Raw genomic sequence first — 17,543 nt, forward strand, 5'->3', positions numbered from 1 at the left:
ACTGGAGCACCAGACAGCACAAAACAGGAGGAGGGGAGATACAGGAATGTAGGGACAGTTTGAATCATTGCCGTGTTACGTAAAGAAGTTGTGACATAAAAACGTTTACTGTCAGTTCACGAATTTATCGCTTTTTTTGACAAATTGAATAGTTTATTGACAAGGCTTTCAAGATTTTAAAAAAATATTCAAAAATTCAATTCAGAGTTTCCTGGAGGCGGATGGTTTATTTCCCGGTTGTCTGCTGAATATCCAAAGATGAACAAACAGAAAATTGTCTTATTTTGAAAGGTTGGATGATTCCTACACCACTGCACAGATAGATAGATAGATTTAATGGTACTGCTGAACCAAAGTGACCGATACTGTGCTGTACCTAAAAATCTGGCGCTCTCTTCTTTTCTCCCGTCCTATAAATTCGCAGTTTGTGTGCACCGTGATCGCCATCCTCCTCCATTACTTCTACATGTGCACCTTTGCCTGGATGTTCGTGGAGGGGCTGCATATCTACCGCATGCTGACTGAGCTGCGGAACATCAACTACGGTCACATGAGGTTCTACTACGCCATGGGCTGGGGCATACCGGCTATCATCACTGGTGAGTTACACTCACACACGTTCAGCAGGACAAGAAACAGTGCGATAGGAGATGGCAGATTGTCGGGAGACTCGTGTCATGACTCGTCTTTTCTGAAAAGGCTATGATCCCCGTGGGAAGATCGCTGAACAAGACAGCAGAAGAAACAATGAAAAGGAGATGGTTGTTACTTAGATGCTCACAGTGTGTCAAAATGAGAAAAAAAGAAGCGCGTAAAATATGATTTATATATAATTTAAACAAACAATTTGTGTCATGTTTACTTGTTTTCCTTCTGTCTGATTCCTCCTTTTAGTGCTACTCTTGTATCACTTTTATAAAATTTGTTAAACAGTTACCAGATGCTGTGTGATGTAGTGATTTCATCAGCACTGGATGCTAAGATTATGTTTTTGGAAGCGGTAAATAGAGATATAAAATACATACGGAGGTCCAAATGTGACAAAATTAGTGAGCGATTATGATGTGTAACTGGAAAAAAGAATCCAAAATATTTTAATAATATAAAGTCAGACTGATTTGATCAAACTGTTATTTCTCCCCTGTGTTTTCATTGTGTTTGTGTGTAGGTTTGGCAGTTGGCCTCGATCCTCAGGGTTATGGAAACCCAGATTTTTGTTGGCTTTCTGTCCATGACACACTCATCTGGAGCTTTGCGGGGCCCATCTTTGTAGTCGTCCTGGTATGTGCAATATCTCTTTTAACCCTTTAAGAGCGGGGACGCGCCGTTTTGCATATCAAACCGGAGGAGTTGTACTTACATCTTATACCATCAGTTTGTCCTAGGTCACGGTTTCCTTCCACATATATTCCAGAAACACGCTTTGCCGATCCGATCAGCTGTTCATATCACTTCCTACGTTGGAATAGACGTCAGCGCGAACTATCGCATGTCCGCCATTACCTGTCCGAAACCGGAAGTGACATAATTTTCGCGGCAAATGTAGTTGTTTTTTTCCTTCAGAACCTTAAAAACCTATACTGGTGTTTTTTAAAGTCATGTTTACATACATAAAAATTGGTGTATCTCAAAACTAAAACTATGAAGACACTCAAAATAAATTTCCTGTGGCTGGAAACTATTTTGTGCAACTTTTTTGTATTTACAGTTTTGAGGGATAAACCTCTTAAATTTCTCTAACTAAAAATATATGTAAAAAAAAAATTTTTTTTCAATTTTTTTTAGTTTATTGCACTTTTTTGTAATTTATGTAGTTACTATGGACTTAATGCATACATAATATTAAAATTTGGGCTATAACGGTTGGGTTGATGTATAGCAACTTGAAATGCTCCCCAGAATGGCACTACAGCATGTAAAGATATAAAGATAAGCTCTGGCGGGCTTGGTTCTATGGTAGGCCTTAAAGGGTTAATAATAAAAGACGCTAATTATGTCTCAATCAGCAGTTGAGTAAAAAAAACTTTTCATATATTTATTTATTTATATTCATATTAGTTAAAATTCTCCATATTTTCCTCTTACCTTTCAGGTGAACATAGTGATCTTTGTCCTCGCTGCCAAGGCTTCCTGTGGTCGGAGACAGAAGGCTGTAGAGAAGTCAGGAGCTATGTAGGTTCCCACATCACATTAGCCATTTTACATACATCAAAGGATCCAGTTGCTACCTTGAGTTTGGCTTTTTATACTATTATTAAAACATTTATGTTTCCCAATGCAGTCCTGCCCTACGTATGGCCTTCCTCCTCCTGGTGCTCATCAGTGCCACCTGGCTGCTCGGTCTAATGGCAGTCAACAGCGATGTAATGACTTTCCATTACCTGTTCGCTGTCTTCAGCTGCTTGCAGGTATCTGCTAACCCCACACTGAGCTCTGGATGCACAGATAATCCACACACACTTTAGAAAACAATTCACATTTGATTATTTACTCTCCTCAGCAATACATACATACGTTCTTCTGCTTTTTTTTCAGGGAGTCTTCATTTTCTTGTTCCACGTGGTCGTCAACAAAGAGGTGAGGAAAAACCTCAAGAACATCTTCAAAGGAAAGAAGAGCATACAAGACGAGTCCAGCACCACAAGGGGCTCTTTGCTAACAGTAAGTGAACAAACATATACTTTATATACATGCATATAGTAGGGATGGGAATCAAGACCCGGTTCTTGTGGAAAACCAGTTTGCAGTTAGTATGCCTGCCTACTGATCGCACTCATCAGTTGCACTCACACTACAATCAGCTGATTTCAGTTCAGGTGTCAGAGGAGGAAAAAAGCAACATAGTATAGAGCTGGGGGATCCAACTCCAGGCCTCAAGGGCCGGTGTCCTGCAGGTTTTAGATCTCACCCTGGGTCAACACACCTGAATCAAATGATTAGTTCATAACCAGGCCTCTGGAGAACTTCAAGACATGTTGAGGAGGTAATTTAGCCATTTGAATCAACTGTGTAGGATCAAGGACACGTCTAAAACCTGCAGGACACCGGCCCTCCAGGCCTGGAGTTGGACACCCCTGGTCTAGAGCGTGGATGTGGACATTTCTTTTATTTTTGTTGCACTAAAGGACGAGATAAATGGTAAAGTGGAAAACTGCATCCAGGACAGAAACAACCGCATAATGCTGCTAACACAACTTCAGTTCTTTGTAATCATCTGCCAAGACAGCATGCTGATGCTAAGCTAGCCAAGAACTTAGAGTGAAAGCTGAGTGAATCTCGACCCCAGCAGCCAGACCCTTAACTTCAACAGGTAACAATGAGATGAACAGTCAGGCTGCTCCCTTTCTGCCTGTTCACGTTTCTAAAGCAGTATCACTATGGAGATCACTCTTTTGTGCTGGTTTACATCTTGGCTTTGTGCAGTCAGCTTTTTATTAGAGATGTGTGTCCTCATTAGGGATTTGTGTTGGTGTGTGCAGCTGTAGCCTCAGATTTATATGAGACTATGTTTCAGCTATTATACAGACTAACATGAAAGTAATGTAACAAGTAGTATAACAAATTACTTTTTCCTGGGAGAAACTAAGTAACGTACCACATGACTTTTAGGAAAAGTGTTCTGTGTAATATGTGTAATAATTACTTTTTTAAGTAATGACTCCAACAAAGAGGTGAAATACGTCAACAAACATTCACAAACATTTGACCCACAGCATGCATTTCATTTGAATGAATGTAATTTCTTTATTGCTCCTTAGCAATGGTGGTTCCACTCAAAACGTGGCCAATGAGGATCGATAAGTGATATCATATAATGGAATCGCTGAATTCTTCTCAATCCCCATCCCTATACATATATATTGATACATTTAAATATGTATCTTTAAGATTTCATCAAGTTATTCAACATTGTTTCTTATTTCTTTATATTCTCTTTTGTTTAATTTGCTTTTCGGTCACATAGCTCTTGTTTAAAATATAACCTTTGTTATTCCTCCATCTTCAGCGCTCTCTCAACTGCAACAACATGTACACAGAGGATGGCGCAGTGTACCGTTCAGGCATTGGCGAGTCTACCGTCTCACTGGACAGGTCAGCCAAGAGCCGCAGTAGCTACCTGGCTTACACACTCAGGTACAACACGCTGACTGACTGCATGGCTGCTTGCACTCTGCTGTGTGATGAGCGTGTCTTGGCATTCCTTTCAAATTTCTTTCTTTGGTGCCCTTTTTGCATGTCTGAGATGCAGAAGTCTCACGCTGACTAACACACCTTACTGCATCACACACACACACACACACACACACACGCGCGCGCGCGCTGCATAAGTATACACACGCCCTGTCCACCCTTATTCTCCAAAGGTATCTTGTTTCTTACACCATATGCATTCTGCCACATATTGGCACCTTCTGCATGAGAATCATACTGACATTTGCCAATGCATGGCGCATGGCCTGTTTGCAAAAAACTAAATGCACACAAACAGACATATATTACTCCATATTGCTGTGTTATTATATGAGATGATTTAGATTCTACTATTGCTTATGTGAGATTTGATGTGGTACATTTTCTATAGTACAGTAAACTTATGCTATATATGTTTATTGCTTTAGCAGCAAATGCAGTAATTTCATGGTGACAGATTTAAAAGTGTTGAACATTCAGATGATTTTCTTGTGCTTTTAACAAAAATGGAATGAAACATTACAACTTTCATGATGGCGGTTGTAGCATTAGGTAGAATTGTTTTGCAAAGCATTAGTTTTAGCCTCAGTGTCGTGAAAAAGTATTTGCTTCCTTTCTAACTCGAGTAAATTAAAAATGCAGTTTTCAAATGATGAGTGGATTTATTAAGGGAATTAAGCCAAACCTAATAAAAGAAATGATGATTTAAAAACTGCATTTTGTATTTACTCGAGTTGTCTTTGTCTGATATTAAAATTTGTTTGATCTAAGACATAAGCATGACAAATATGCCAAAAATTAGACATAAATCTTTTTTCACACCACTGTAGGTGCTACCAAAATGTGTAAAGCTTTCTTTTCTATTGTAAACCTAGTTTTTAGCACAGAGCAGACAGAGTCTATGTACTTTAGAGTTTATGTATAAGGAGCCCATTCTCACTCCTGAGGCGTAATATACCGACGATTTGTTGATTTCCATGAGAATGCAAAAGGCGACCTTCCGCGTTCCTATGCTATGCGCCAGATTGTGGATGAAATCCAGTAGAACGACGGTCCCATGGTAATAGTTGTTCCAGCCATGTATTCCAGCCCTATCCCTAACCTTATCCCTACCTTAACCACCACTTTAATGACGTCAGATAGTGTTTTACATAACGATTTAAGTAAAACATACATGTGTAGATTCATTCCAGACGGTTCTCATGTTTCGTCATTTTTCCAGTCTTGTAATATGGGGACATGTTGGGTGCCCGGAAGCGTAATATACCGAAGATTTGTCACCTAGCGCTTTGGGAGTGAGAACATGTTTGTATAAGATGATAAAGACTGAAATTCAAACTGAAATCAACTCAGATTATTATAATTTAAGGGAAAAATTTGAATGAAATTTAATCTCAAAATTTAACAGTCACAGTGTTCTTGCAAATTAGTTTTACATATGTTGCTAAAGTAACACGGTTTTAGCTAGTAAAATTTTAGCTTGGTATTTCTCATAATGTTGCAACTAAATACATGCGTTATTGCAATGTTCTGCAGTTGAAATTTGCTGGAAATTATTGGACTTCAAACTGAACTTACTAAAGACATAACATTAATACAATACAATAATAAATATATAGCTTTTTGGTCCAAGCTAGCTACAGACTGATAGCATGTTTGAAAAATCTTGAGCAGTACAGCTAAATCAGTAAAGCTAAGTCTGACTGTGTGACAGGTGTGTTCTTGATATATCTATAAAAGTTGACATTGAAAGATGAATCTGCGCCAAAATATAGATGTTTGTCATCTTAAGCTAATCACCCCTCTTCTACAAGCTGTATCTGTTCAGTGTTCACTGACATGCTTTCATTAAAGTAGGCTTGTGTTTCATATACCTGGTGTTTTTAAGTGCTTTACAGTATCACACTTTGGTCTGACTGTACGCCTAGCCCGTAAAGCTGTCATCTGGGTAATAAGAGCTGACTCTAAGGTCAATAAGAGTAGTAACGCTGGGGGGGGAGAAGAAATGTGCGAGCTGTCTGTAGGTAAGGCGTAGAAAGAAGCAGATAAGAGAGCAAAAAGTGGGGAAAATATAAAGAGAGGAAGAGGATAAAAAATAAGGTAGAGATGTGGAAAGAAAAAAGCAATAACGAAGGGGTGATGGGATTGTACCTGTTGAGGTAGGAATGTAATGTAGACATGCATATCTCTTCCCTGGAGCTGTTGGCACGTCTTCAGCTGCTTCCAGAAGCTTCTCTTAGATCAGCCATCAGACAGGTCAGAGTCTCTAGTAGCAGTTTTTGCCCTCCAGCCAAGTTCTCATTCCAACCTGGAATAAACGGCTTCAGACAGAGAGGACAGGAGAGGAGAGAAAAACGTAACCCATTTGTCATTTTGATCCATTAAATGATTCCTAGACATGCTAAAATTCTGAATTCTTGCAATAATTATACCACGACCAGTAACTGATGAAGAGAAGGTAAACCTGTATTAGATTTTTTTCAGTATTAATGATCAAGCTGGGACTTTCTGACATTAAACAAACAAGAGCACACACAAACTAAATGTGATATTCGCTGTGTCTGTGTGAAGGCAATCAACAGTACCAGATGTTTTGTAATGAGAGATGTCTGCTGTATCAGCTGTTAAACATCAGTTGTGTAAAACCACAAGTTGGGGCTTGAATTAACTTCCAGCAATGATGTACTTCCCCTCTGTGTCTCCTCTAAATCTACACCTCTATTCATCTGCTCCTGTTTCTCTCTTGCCTGCCTGTGCCGTCCTTGGTTTTTCCAGGGAGGAGTCTGGTCAGAAGCCCAGTGGCTCTTCAGGAACAGCTAAAGGCCACACGGACCTGGATGGACCTCTGTTCCATAGAAATGGCACCAAAGGAGATGGTAAGCTTTCTATATTGAACTGCATTTCCAATGTTTCATTTCCATGTATATTTTACTGATATACTGTATTTGTTCACTGGTCTGTCTCGCCATCATTTCTTCAATTAGACTCTGACTCAGACAGCGAGCTTTCAGTAGATGAACACAGCTCCTCCTATGCCTCCTCCCACTCCTCCGACAGCGAGGATGATGATATTGATGTCAAGCCAAAGTGGAACAACGAGAGACCCCTTCACAGCACTCCAAAAGGTAAATGCATAAGTTTAAATAGAAGCCTTAAAGTTACAGCGTGTAAAATTCTCCCCACTACAGGTTGCAGAAGATTTAGTAGATTGCCGATTACAGTCAGCAGAGTTCTATTATAATATCAACATTAAATAATTGGGAATAATAAATCCCAATAAATTGGGAAATAAAAATTAGATATGGTTAATTATATATTTTGCGGTAATACGTCACCTCAAAAACATCTGTAGTTTACTCAGAGAGCAAAGTAACTGTGTAGGCTGTCAGTAAGCCTGCTGTTTACCTCAGCTGTCAATGCAGGGTGAAAAGTGTCCACATTTATTTACTCTGAGCGAGACTGTGAAACTTTGTGAAAGGAGTCTGATATAAATCAGTGAAGTTCACTTTTGTCCAATGACAGTGATACTGAGGCGAGTTTTTGAGGATTTTTGAGCACTTTCTGTTGGTAAGCGCTGCTGTTAGCCTCTGATAGCTCCTCTTAGCCTCTGTTAGCTGCTGTTAGCTGGCACTTGTGAAACTCTCTACATGTAACTTGGACGCAAATAAGCTTGCGTATTTTATGACATTTTATGAGAACTCATTAGTTTGCTTTCACTTTAATAATATATATTTATGAGCATTCTTCATTGTTATACGAGGGCAATCCCAAAAGTAAGGTCTCCTATTATTTTAGAAATACAAACAACCATTTATTTTCCATAATATTTACATCATTTTAAAGCTTAAAGACTTGTTTATTTTTCTACATAATCGCCATTTCGGTCTATAAATTTTTGTAGAGTCTGTGGCAGTGCCCATGTCATACCTGCTCGCCGCTGCTGCAGAATCACCTACCGGACAAATGTTCTTTCAACTTTGGGAACAGGTCGTACTCACTGGGTGCGAAGTCTGGACTGCAGGGTGGGTGGGTGATGAAGTTCCAACCAAAGTTTTGCAGGAGAGCGACAGTTTGAGCAACTTGTGGACGCGCGGTGTCGTGGAGAATGCTTACGCACAGTGCGCAACTGTGTTTTGGGACCAAAAGGGGGTATTGTTGGTTGACTTCCTGCCTGTTGGGAACACAATACATGCTGATAGGTACTGTGAAATACTGGGAAAAACTCAGGAGGGCATTTCAGAACCGGAGTAGAGGAATGCTGAGCAAGGGCATAAGCATTCTCCACGACACCGCGCGTCCAGACTTTACTCAAACTGTCGCTCTCCTGCAAAACTGGTTGGAACTTCATCACCCACCCTACAAGGGTATGACTGCCACAGCGTTTACAAAAATGCATCGACCGAAATAGCGATTATGTATAAAAATAAATAAGTCTTCAAGCTTTAAAATGAGGTAAATATTATGGAAAATAAACGGTTGTTTGTATTTCTAAAATAATAGGAGACCTTACTTTTGGGAATGCCCTCGTAGCATTGTTTCTTTCTATTAAATTATCAAAAAATGATCGACTGTACCTTTAAGATATCATCTTTTTTCTCTAATGAACACTTTTTATCATATGATGCTGAATTAAATTGAAGTTTTCTCTTCCCTTCTCAGCAGGGCAGTCAGTGTCTAATCACGTGAAGCCTTACTGGCCAACAGATGCCATTACAGCCAGTGACAGCGAGGACCCAGGTGGGACAGAGAGGCTGAGGGTGGAGACCAAGGTGAACGTGGAGCTGCACCCAGAGAACAAGCTCAACCACGTTGGTGAAAGAGAGAGGGAGGCTCTCCAGGAGAGAGACAGACAGACTCCTACCAGTATGAAAGACGCAGCGCCTGCCAGTCAGCCTAACAGCAACCACCAGCCAGAGCAGAGAAAAGGTGAGGGGGGAAGTGTTTAGAGCAGATCTGAATCGACTTTATGTCACGCTTGCTCACACAAATCACCTGTCTCACTCAGGCATCTTGAAGAACAAGATCAGCTACCCTCCTCCGCTGACCGACAAGAACATGAAGAACCGTCTGAGGGAGAAGCTGAGCGACTACAACTCGCCCACCATCACCTCCCCTCCCCCCAACAACAACAACACCAGCTCCCCACCCCCTCCCTCCGTCAACATCATGACCCCGTCGTCCCGGACGCCTTCGCTGGCCTCCAACGAAGGAAGCCGACTCGGCAACCACGAGAGCGGTTCCCCCATCAAACCGCCTGTCGCCCCACGACCTCAGATTCCGCCAGCGGGTATCTACCGGGAGACAAATGGCGGAGTTGCCATGCACTTAAAGTCGGGGACGGTCAACGGAGGCAATGAGTCAGACTCAGAGTAAGAAAAGAATACTGTTTGTTTTTAGCACTAATGGCAACAGTAGTGACTAATACATGCAGTTCCAGGGGAAACTTCAGTGTGATTTCTGGAAGCTGCTGCAGACTCCCCGTCACTGTAGACGCTTGCAAGTTTTACAAAACTGCCGAGATGCTACCATGACAGTTTTACACAAACGAATGTGGCCCTATTGTGACTGCCTTTTTAAAAGTGGAGCACTTTGTCTAACCCCCTAGAAATTGATGTTGAGCAGTTTTCTACAGAGCACCCTTATGGCTCAAGTGTGTGAAACTGGGAGGTCTCATTAATGGTGCCACTCAGTACACCTGAGCCTGTGTCCACAAATAAAAGATTCAAAATCAGTTTAACAGTGATCGTAGAAGTTTAAAACCCTTGCAAGCAAGCGCTATTTACAGTTAAATGAGCAACAATCAAGCTGATCACAGTGCCAACTAATGCAATAATGCATGCATCATAAAGGCTTTGTTGTTGCGAGTAAGTTGAGAAAACTGATGCCACCCTTATGTCCAGTATAACTGGGATAAAGCTATCCTGGTTTTTAAACTGTAAATGTGTTAACAATCCTCTTAATGACTATATTCCTTTAACTCGCGCATGAAATACTGCGACCATCCTGATTAAATGCTGCATGAGGACCCTCCCGCATCCCTGCACTCATTTTTACCTTGCATGTTCCCCTCTTTTCTTTCTCTTTGCACCCCCCTCCCTCCCTCCCTCCTGTCCTTTTGTTCCCCTCTGTTAACAGTGGCAGTAACGAGACTTCGATCTGACCTGTTAGGCAAACCCAGACCAGCCTGCCTTTATGAGAGGAGGAGCTAAACAACCTGCCAGGTCGGGGCTGAGGGGACCAAGAGTCGAGGAACATGAAAGGAAAAGTTGCAAGATGGAGAGGTGTTAAAGGGTGGATGAAGAGAAGAAGCGTCGCTCAAGCCTGATCCTGTCAGCATCGCCGCTCCCGTCATGTTTCCTCTCTCTGGCGAGCAGTATTAATCGCAGACGTTAGGACTGCCTTAGATGAGAAAATAAGCAGAGGTAAAGGAAAGATGTGAGCAATAACAAAGGGAACGCTGTGCTGGACTGTGTGAAGACACGGTTGAGCCACGTGTGCCAAAACCACTAATGGAAATCATTAGGAAGAGTCGGAAGATGAAGAACGACACCCAGAATGCATTGTGGGCCCTAACATGAAGCTCTTCTCTAGTGTTGGCGAGGAGCACATCATTATGTTCTGTTTCATTAGGTGAAGTTAGCAAAGTGTCAGATGTAATAATCACTGTTCATGAACCTCTTTAGGCTGGTACCGTCACAGTTGTAATCCAAAATGATTTCAAGGACTGCAGGTCCCTCAGATGTCTCACACACACATGCTTCAGTTCATGCTGGGCAGAGCTATGAAACACAAAGTGCTCTTCTTTTTTGTTTTAATTAAAGAAAGGCTTCCACAGCCTCTCGGTGCAGTGTATTTAGAGTGTAAGTAACATGTAGATAATTTTAAAAAGTGAAGAAGAAATGATCTATTTTCTATGTCAGTTTTAGCAAGAACACAGTAGTGAAAATAAAGAACAGAAATCACATCGTGTGCTGGTTTAACAGTCAGAGAACAACAAATCTGCGCTGCGTGCCTTCATCCTGCACCGAGGCCTTACAAGCTCACACAATACTGTAAAACGCTGCAGTGGGCTTCCACTCTATGGTGGTGCATTCACAGGCTGCTGCTGTTGTGTTTGAGTGCATGCACACACACAAGAGTACGGTCTTAATGAACTTTAATTATGTGGAATGAAGAGGAATTCCCCCCTCTGCTGAAAACTCAGCTTTGCATTTGGAGCACTGTGAACCTGAAGCCTTGTTTTCCAGTGTTTGTCGAGTCTGTTTATCCAATGCAAGACACACTCCTGGTTACCAAAGTCATGAGATCTGGTGAATAAGCAGATTAGAGTTGGGCGTCAGTTTGGTTTAACTCGGTTTTAGTGCAGAATCTTTTTTTAAAAAGCCATTTGTTGATCTTTTGTAGTGTAAAAGTAAGAAACAGACTGAGTGGGTCAGAAATTGCATAATTGATGCTGCCTATTAATCGCTAAGTTTTCAAATCTGGGTTAAAACTGAAAATGTCAGCAGCTCTGAAGCATTATGCAGCTAGTAAAAGGTCATTTTTACAATGTACAGTCACTAAATGCCTTTGTACCTTACATCCTGTACACGCCCAGTGTTTTTGCCCTTATGTAATCAATGCTGTTGATAAGATGTGTGTTTTTGTATAATCTGAGACACTGGAAATGTTTTGTAACATAATGTATATTTATTTTTTATGGTTTTGAGACACTGGAAAGAAACAAAAAAATGATTGTATGACTGTAAAATTAAAAAACAATGACATGATGGATTTTTAAATTGCGTTGTGTCTTTGCGTGTCTGTTCGACGGAAGGGAGCATGGCTGGTTCAAACATGTGAACCAGTCAAGCAAATGTGGAAACATCAACGTTTAGTGGTTTAACACAAACTGGAAGTTACCCATTTCATAGTTGTACACTTAGGGTTAAGGTCTGAGCTCCCAGTTTTACACACATTTGTGTGACATGATATATTCTTGCTGGCCACTTTATTAGTTGCACCATGCTAGTACCAGGTTGGGCTCCCTTTCACTTAAAGAACTGCTTTAATTCTTGGCACAGATTCAACATTCCTCAGAGGTTTTAGTCCATATTAACATGACAGCATCACATAGTTTCTGCAGATTTCTTGGCTACACATCCATGATGCCAACCTCCTGTTCCACCACATCCCAAAGGTGTTCTGTTGGGTTGAAAACTGATGACTGTGGAGGCCAACAAAGTACAGTGTGATCATCGTTGTGTTCAAGAAAACAGTTTGACATGATTTCAGCTTTGCGGCATGGTGCCTTATCCTGCTGGAAGCAGCCATCAGAAAATGGGTACACTGTGGTCAAAGGATGGACTACAGAGAGCTAAAGAGCCCAAAGAGTGCCAGAAAATATCCCCCACACCATTATGCCATGATTACCAGCCTAAACTGTTGATGCAAGGTGGGAGGAATCCATGCTTTCATGATATTTATACCAATTATGACGATTTCTGTTGCAGCAAAAATCGAGACAATTCGGACCAGGCAATGTTTATCCAATCGTTATCTAAGGAGCTTGGAAAGAAAAGTGTCTGGACTTCTTTGAGTTGCTTGAAGACGTTTCACCTCTCATCCGAGAAGCTTCTTCAGTTCTAGGGTCAAAAAGCATTTTGGACAGAGAAGATAGATGTTTTGAAAGAGGAGTCAAAGAAGCCATCTATGTCCACTGTGAACGACCATCTTTGAACAGAGGCGTTGGCTTACCTCACCAAGTGTCTGCCATCTATAATCCAGTTTTGAGATCCCTTCCCAGACGCCTTAACGCCCACTCACATCCTGGGCCATTTGAACTCAGGAAATCACATGATAGGGTGGGGCTAGGTTTCACAGTGGGTTCATCCGAAACCTTGGCTGATTGTGACCTACACCCGTTTTCACACCTTGGCTCATGCGATTTCTGATCTTTCTTTCCAAGCTCCTTAGACTACGATGACCTGGATGACTGAGAACCTTCACAGACATCCAATCGTTATCTTCTATTGACCAAAAGTTTTGAGGCCACGCACGATTGTGAGTTCAGAGATGCTCTTCAGCGTACCTTAGTTGGCATGAGTCTGTTTGTGTTACTGTTGCTTTCCTTTCAGCTCAAAGCAGTCTATCCATTCTCCTCTGACATCAACAAAGGAGACAGACCTCCTTTTCGGGCATTCTCTGTAAACCCTAGAGATGGTTGTGTGAGGGGAAAATCCCAACAGATCAGCAGTTTCTGAAACAAACCAACAACCACGCCACATTCATAGCCACTGAAATCCACTTTCTTCCCCACTCCGATGATCAGAGTGAACTTCAGCAGGTTCTCCATTGAGTTGGTGCCATGTGATTAGCTCATCATTATTATTACGGCAGATTATATCGGTAAGGAAGCTGAATAAATATTAACGTATAATTTATGGTGAAGCGGTGGGATTTAATAAGTTTGCACTAATTCACACTCCTTTTCCATATGTTACTGAATCAGAAGAGGTGAAGCGATATTGAAATGTAATTTTGCTTTAGTATAGCATTACTTTTTTTTTTTTGCTAAATGAACTTCTCTATATTGTTTACATGATCAAAATAAATTGAACACAAACAAACAAGATATTCACGTAAACACATGATTGAACAGGTTTACTTAATAAAATGGCCACTTACTCATACTTAGTTCTCAAGCTGTTCTTGATAAATGACTTTTACTGTAAAGCCCTGTACTAGGCTCCTTTAGGTTCCTCTAAAGATGCACTGCTTTGGCTTTCCAAGGCTGATGGCTATCCCCACAAGATTAGGAGACTTAGAGCAAAGAACTGAGTCTGATAGGACCGTTAATGATGCTTTTGGTTAAACTATGTGAGACTTAAGTGAATTACAGCTGTAAGGTGTGGAATCCCTCCGTCTTCTTCGCATGTCTAACCTCAGCCGACTCATGTGACAGATATTTGCAGGGCTTTTTTGTTTGTTTGTTTGTTTTTTGTTTTTGAGGATCAGATGCCACATCAGGCTCTGTGAACAGGCAGCTGTGCCAAGTCCGTGACACAAACCCTTGCACATAAAGGTGCTGCCACTGGGTATTGCTGAGGAAATGAATGTAAGCAGGCACAGGGAAAGGTAAGAAGGCAGGGTCATGTTTCACAAGCCTATTTGGTGGTTAGTTGTTATAGCAACTGAAGCCAGTCCTCCCCTCAGGTGAAAAAGATAAAGTAAGTAGCTGGAACAGAGGTAGCCTGTCAAAATATGATGTGTGGTGGGATTAGATGCCTCAGTCGTGAAACCTGTGCACATTAAGTGTACGGTGACAACACTTTGTCTGTGTTTATGATCTTTATTACATTAACTTCCTCGGTTGTAATTATTTTGTCAAAACAGGAATCATTTTGTCAGGTGGCCTGTATTTCACTTTGAGAAAACCCCCCCAGAAACTTTTAACTTAAACCTGAGAAGTTGGGTAGGCACTTTCAACTGGCCTTGGAGCTCTTTCAGAGTCACCCTCTACCCTCTTCTTTATCTCTGTCCCATCACAGCCACGCAAACTGAATAATTCACACTCATGAGAACTAAAGCTGGCATCCTGCAGGAGTCCATGAGCAGGATACAACCAGGCAGGGGAAGAAGAGCAGTTAACTAATACAACTGTGCCCTCTATTGGTAGACTGTGATAGTGAGTTTTGTTCTTCAGTAATGTAACCTGTGAGGGAAAGTGTAAGTTTTCACTTCATATAAATTTGTTTGTTTGTTTGTTTGTTTTTTGTGCCTGTCCTGTTCAGCAATCAGAATTGTTGTCTGAATGGCAGGAAAGATGCCCAATGAATTTATTTTTTCAAGTGGTCCACTTGATTGATCTGTATTATTATTGTTTATTTATTTATTTTATTTTGTTTTAAGTTATTACAAATTGGACAGACAACTAGACAGAAAGGGTCAAAGAGTAAGAAAGAAAGGGAGAAAGAAAAACAGACGGGAAGGGGGGGACAGTAAGAGAAGACACTGAGAAAATTCATTGGATCACCTGCTAAAACAGGGGTGGCCAATTCCAGGCCCCGAGGGCCGGTGTCCCTGCAGGTTTTAGATCTCACCTTGGGTCAACACACTTGAATCACATGATTAGTTCATTACCAGGCCTCTGGAGAACTTCAGAACATGTTGAGGAGCTAATTTGGGGTGGGCAATCTCAGTCCACGAGGGCCGGTGTCCCTGCAGGTTTTAGATGTGTCCTCGAACCAACACAGCTGATTTAAATGGCTAAATTAGCTCCTCAACATGTCCTGAAGTTCTCCAGAGGCCTGGTAACGAACTAATCATGTGATTCAGGTGTGTTGACCAAGGTGAGACCTAAAACCTGCAGGGACACCGGCCCTTGTGGACTGAGATTGCCCACCCCTGTGCTAGAGGGTGTGGGGAGACATAGCCCCGCCCCCAAGAGCATGAAGCAGACATGGAAGAAACCCAGGCCCGGACATCCACAGGCCCCCCCAAAGTGCGAAAGCCCAAGGAGGACCACCGGAGAGGCAACCTTGCCACCTTCATTAACACTTTAAATCCATTTCAACAGGAAGTTGAGTCGCTAACCATCATAACCACCATGGTTATGCACCACAAGAACAGCCTGCTTTATCACTTTTATCACAACAGAAACTTGTGTGCATCCCTCACAATGTCAGGGCATCCTGGAAGATCTCCTCTTAAATCTGCGCTAGGGCATCACTGAGCTCCTGGACAGTCTGAGGTACAGACAACAAACATAATATCCCAGAGGTGCTCTTTTTGGTTGAGGTCAGGTATTCTATGGCAAATGCTAAATTGACCTTACAGTGCAGTGAGCACAGGAACAAATAATGGATGTCAGGCCCTCAGGCCAATGTCATGAAGTCTGTTTCTGATTGTTTGGTCAGAGACATTTGCACCAATGGCCTGCTGGAGGTCATTTTGTAGCTCTGGAAGTGCTTGTGCTGTTCCTCCTTGTACAAAAGCACAGATACCAGCCCTGCTGATGGGTTAAGGGCTTTCTACAGCACTGTCCAGCTCTCCTAGAGTAACTGCCTGTCTCCTGGAATCTCCTCCATGCTCTTCAGACTGTGCTGGGAGACACAGCAAACCTTCAGGTAATGGCACATACTGATGTGTTGTCTAAGTGTCGCCTCATGTTGCCAAATATAAAACTAGTGAAAAACCAGTGAGAAAAGATGAGGAGGGGAAAATGTCATTGTCCTCCACCTGTAAAACCGTTCATGTTTGGGGGTTTGTCTCATCGTTGTCCCTCTAGCACACGTGTTTTTAATTTCATTTCATTTGACTTGATGCTAAACCTTCATTAAAAAGTGTTCCTTTAATTGTTTATGAGTAGTATGGATCTGCAACAGTGTTGAACATTCTCAGGGCATACACTGGCTGATAAGACAATTTCTATTTATGGATACAATTTAGACTTGAGTCAAGGATCCATCTCCCACAGCTGAATGGAGGTGGTTTAGCTGTGGTTGAACGATCACAGATGTGTCCTGATTGGTTTGAAGCTCTCTTCTGCGAGTTATGTGTTCCTCATCTGTGAGAATGCGACAGGCCGCTTATGCTAGAGTGTAAATTTGAAATCTTTCATGAGACGGTTAGTGTCAAACCCCTGCTTACATTCCACTCGGCTGTGACTGTGTGTCCACATATCTGCTACAGTAGGTACACTCAAGGTGTCCTCATAGCGTACTCCAGATAATCTTTAAAAAATCACATTAAAACTACGTAATCATATCTGCAGATATCCTCATGCACGTCTGCGAGTGAGTGTAATCTCAGCTTTGTGGGTGGTTTGTGATCTTGCCACCTGCCCAAAAATATTCTTGCCTGAATAAAATTATTCTTGCCTTGTGCGTTAGTTTTGTTCACTCAGAGAGTTTTCGTAACAATTTTGCTCATGTGTGATGCCAACAGATTTGGAAAATACACAGTTGTTAGTGTAGCTCACAGGGACAAGCTGTTTAAATGCCACATGCTGTTTGTTTACTGCTGCCACCAAATGATGAGCTTGTTTTACATCCTTCCTTTGCCCCAGATTGGTGGCAGTGCTACTGCCCATTTCAGGGCCTTTAAAACACCGCTCATCCTGTTTGTTTTAGAAGCTGCTTTTTGGGCTACATGGAAAATTCTAGCATTCTTTATTTAGCTGTAAAATGATTGTATCACAATTTTATTTATATAGCTCTAAAACCACAATGACAGTCACCTCAAGGCGCTTTATATTGTAAGCTAAAGACGGAACTATAATACAGGCTCTACAATAATAATATATTTTTAAATATTCTGAACGTGTTCTATACTTTGGCACTTCACGGGGCTGTACATGTAAAACCAGTCAT

The 17,543-nt window shown here is 41.6% G+C and overlaps 1 protein-coding gene across 7 annotated transcripts in view; it reads left to right on the forward strand.

The window, feature by feature from the left end:
* celsr1a (cadherin EGF LAG seven-pass G-type receptor 1a) overlaps window positions 1-11,972 on the forward strand; it is a 97,915-nt gene extending 85,943 nt beyond the window's left edge. For 3 of the 7 annotated variants that reach the window (XM_039601140.1, XM_039601142.1, XM_039601145.1), the window contains 11 exons: window positions 425-599; window positions 1,169-1,281; window positions 2,093-2,172; window positions 2,282-2,408; window positions 2,536-2,661; window positions 4,007-4,134; window positions 6,967-7,067; window positions 7,176-7,316; window positions 8,851-9,117; window positions 9,197-9,560; window positions 10,360-11,972. In XM_039601140.1, the coding sequence (XP_039457074.1) occupies window positions 425-599; window positions 1,169-1,281; window positions 2,093-2,172; window positions 2,282-2,408; window positions 2,536-2,661; window positions 4,007-4,134; window positions 6,967-7,067; window positions 7,176-7,316; window positions 8,851-9,117; window positions 9,197-9,560; window positions 10,360-10,387 (1,650 nt within the window). In that variant the 3' untranslated portion in view covers window positions 10,388-11,972. Of the gene's footprint in view, window positions 1-424; window positions 600-1,168; window positions 1,282-2,092; window positions 2,173-2,281; window positions 2,409-2,535; window positions 2,662-4,006; window positions 4,135-6,966; window positions 7,068-7,175; window positions 7,317-8,850; window positions 9,118-9,196; window positions 9,561-10,326 lie in introns of all 7 variants that reach the window. The other 4 variants (XM_039601143.1, XM_039601146.1, XM_039601141.1 and 1 more) reach the window with 4 other exon arrangements.
* The last annotated feature ends 5,571 nt before the right edge of the window (window positions 11,973-17,543 follow it).

Source organism: Oreochromis aureus, linkage group 17, assembly GCF_013358895.1.
Source record: "Oreochromis aureus strain Israel breed Guangdong linkage group 17, ZZ_aureus, whole genome shotgun sequence".
NCBI classification, from domain to species: domain Eukaryota; kingdom Metazoa; phylum Chordata; class Actinopteri; order Cichliformes; family Cichlidae; genus Oreochromis; species Oreochromis aureus.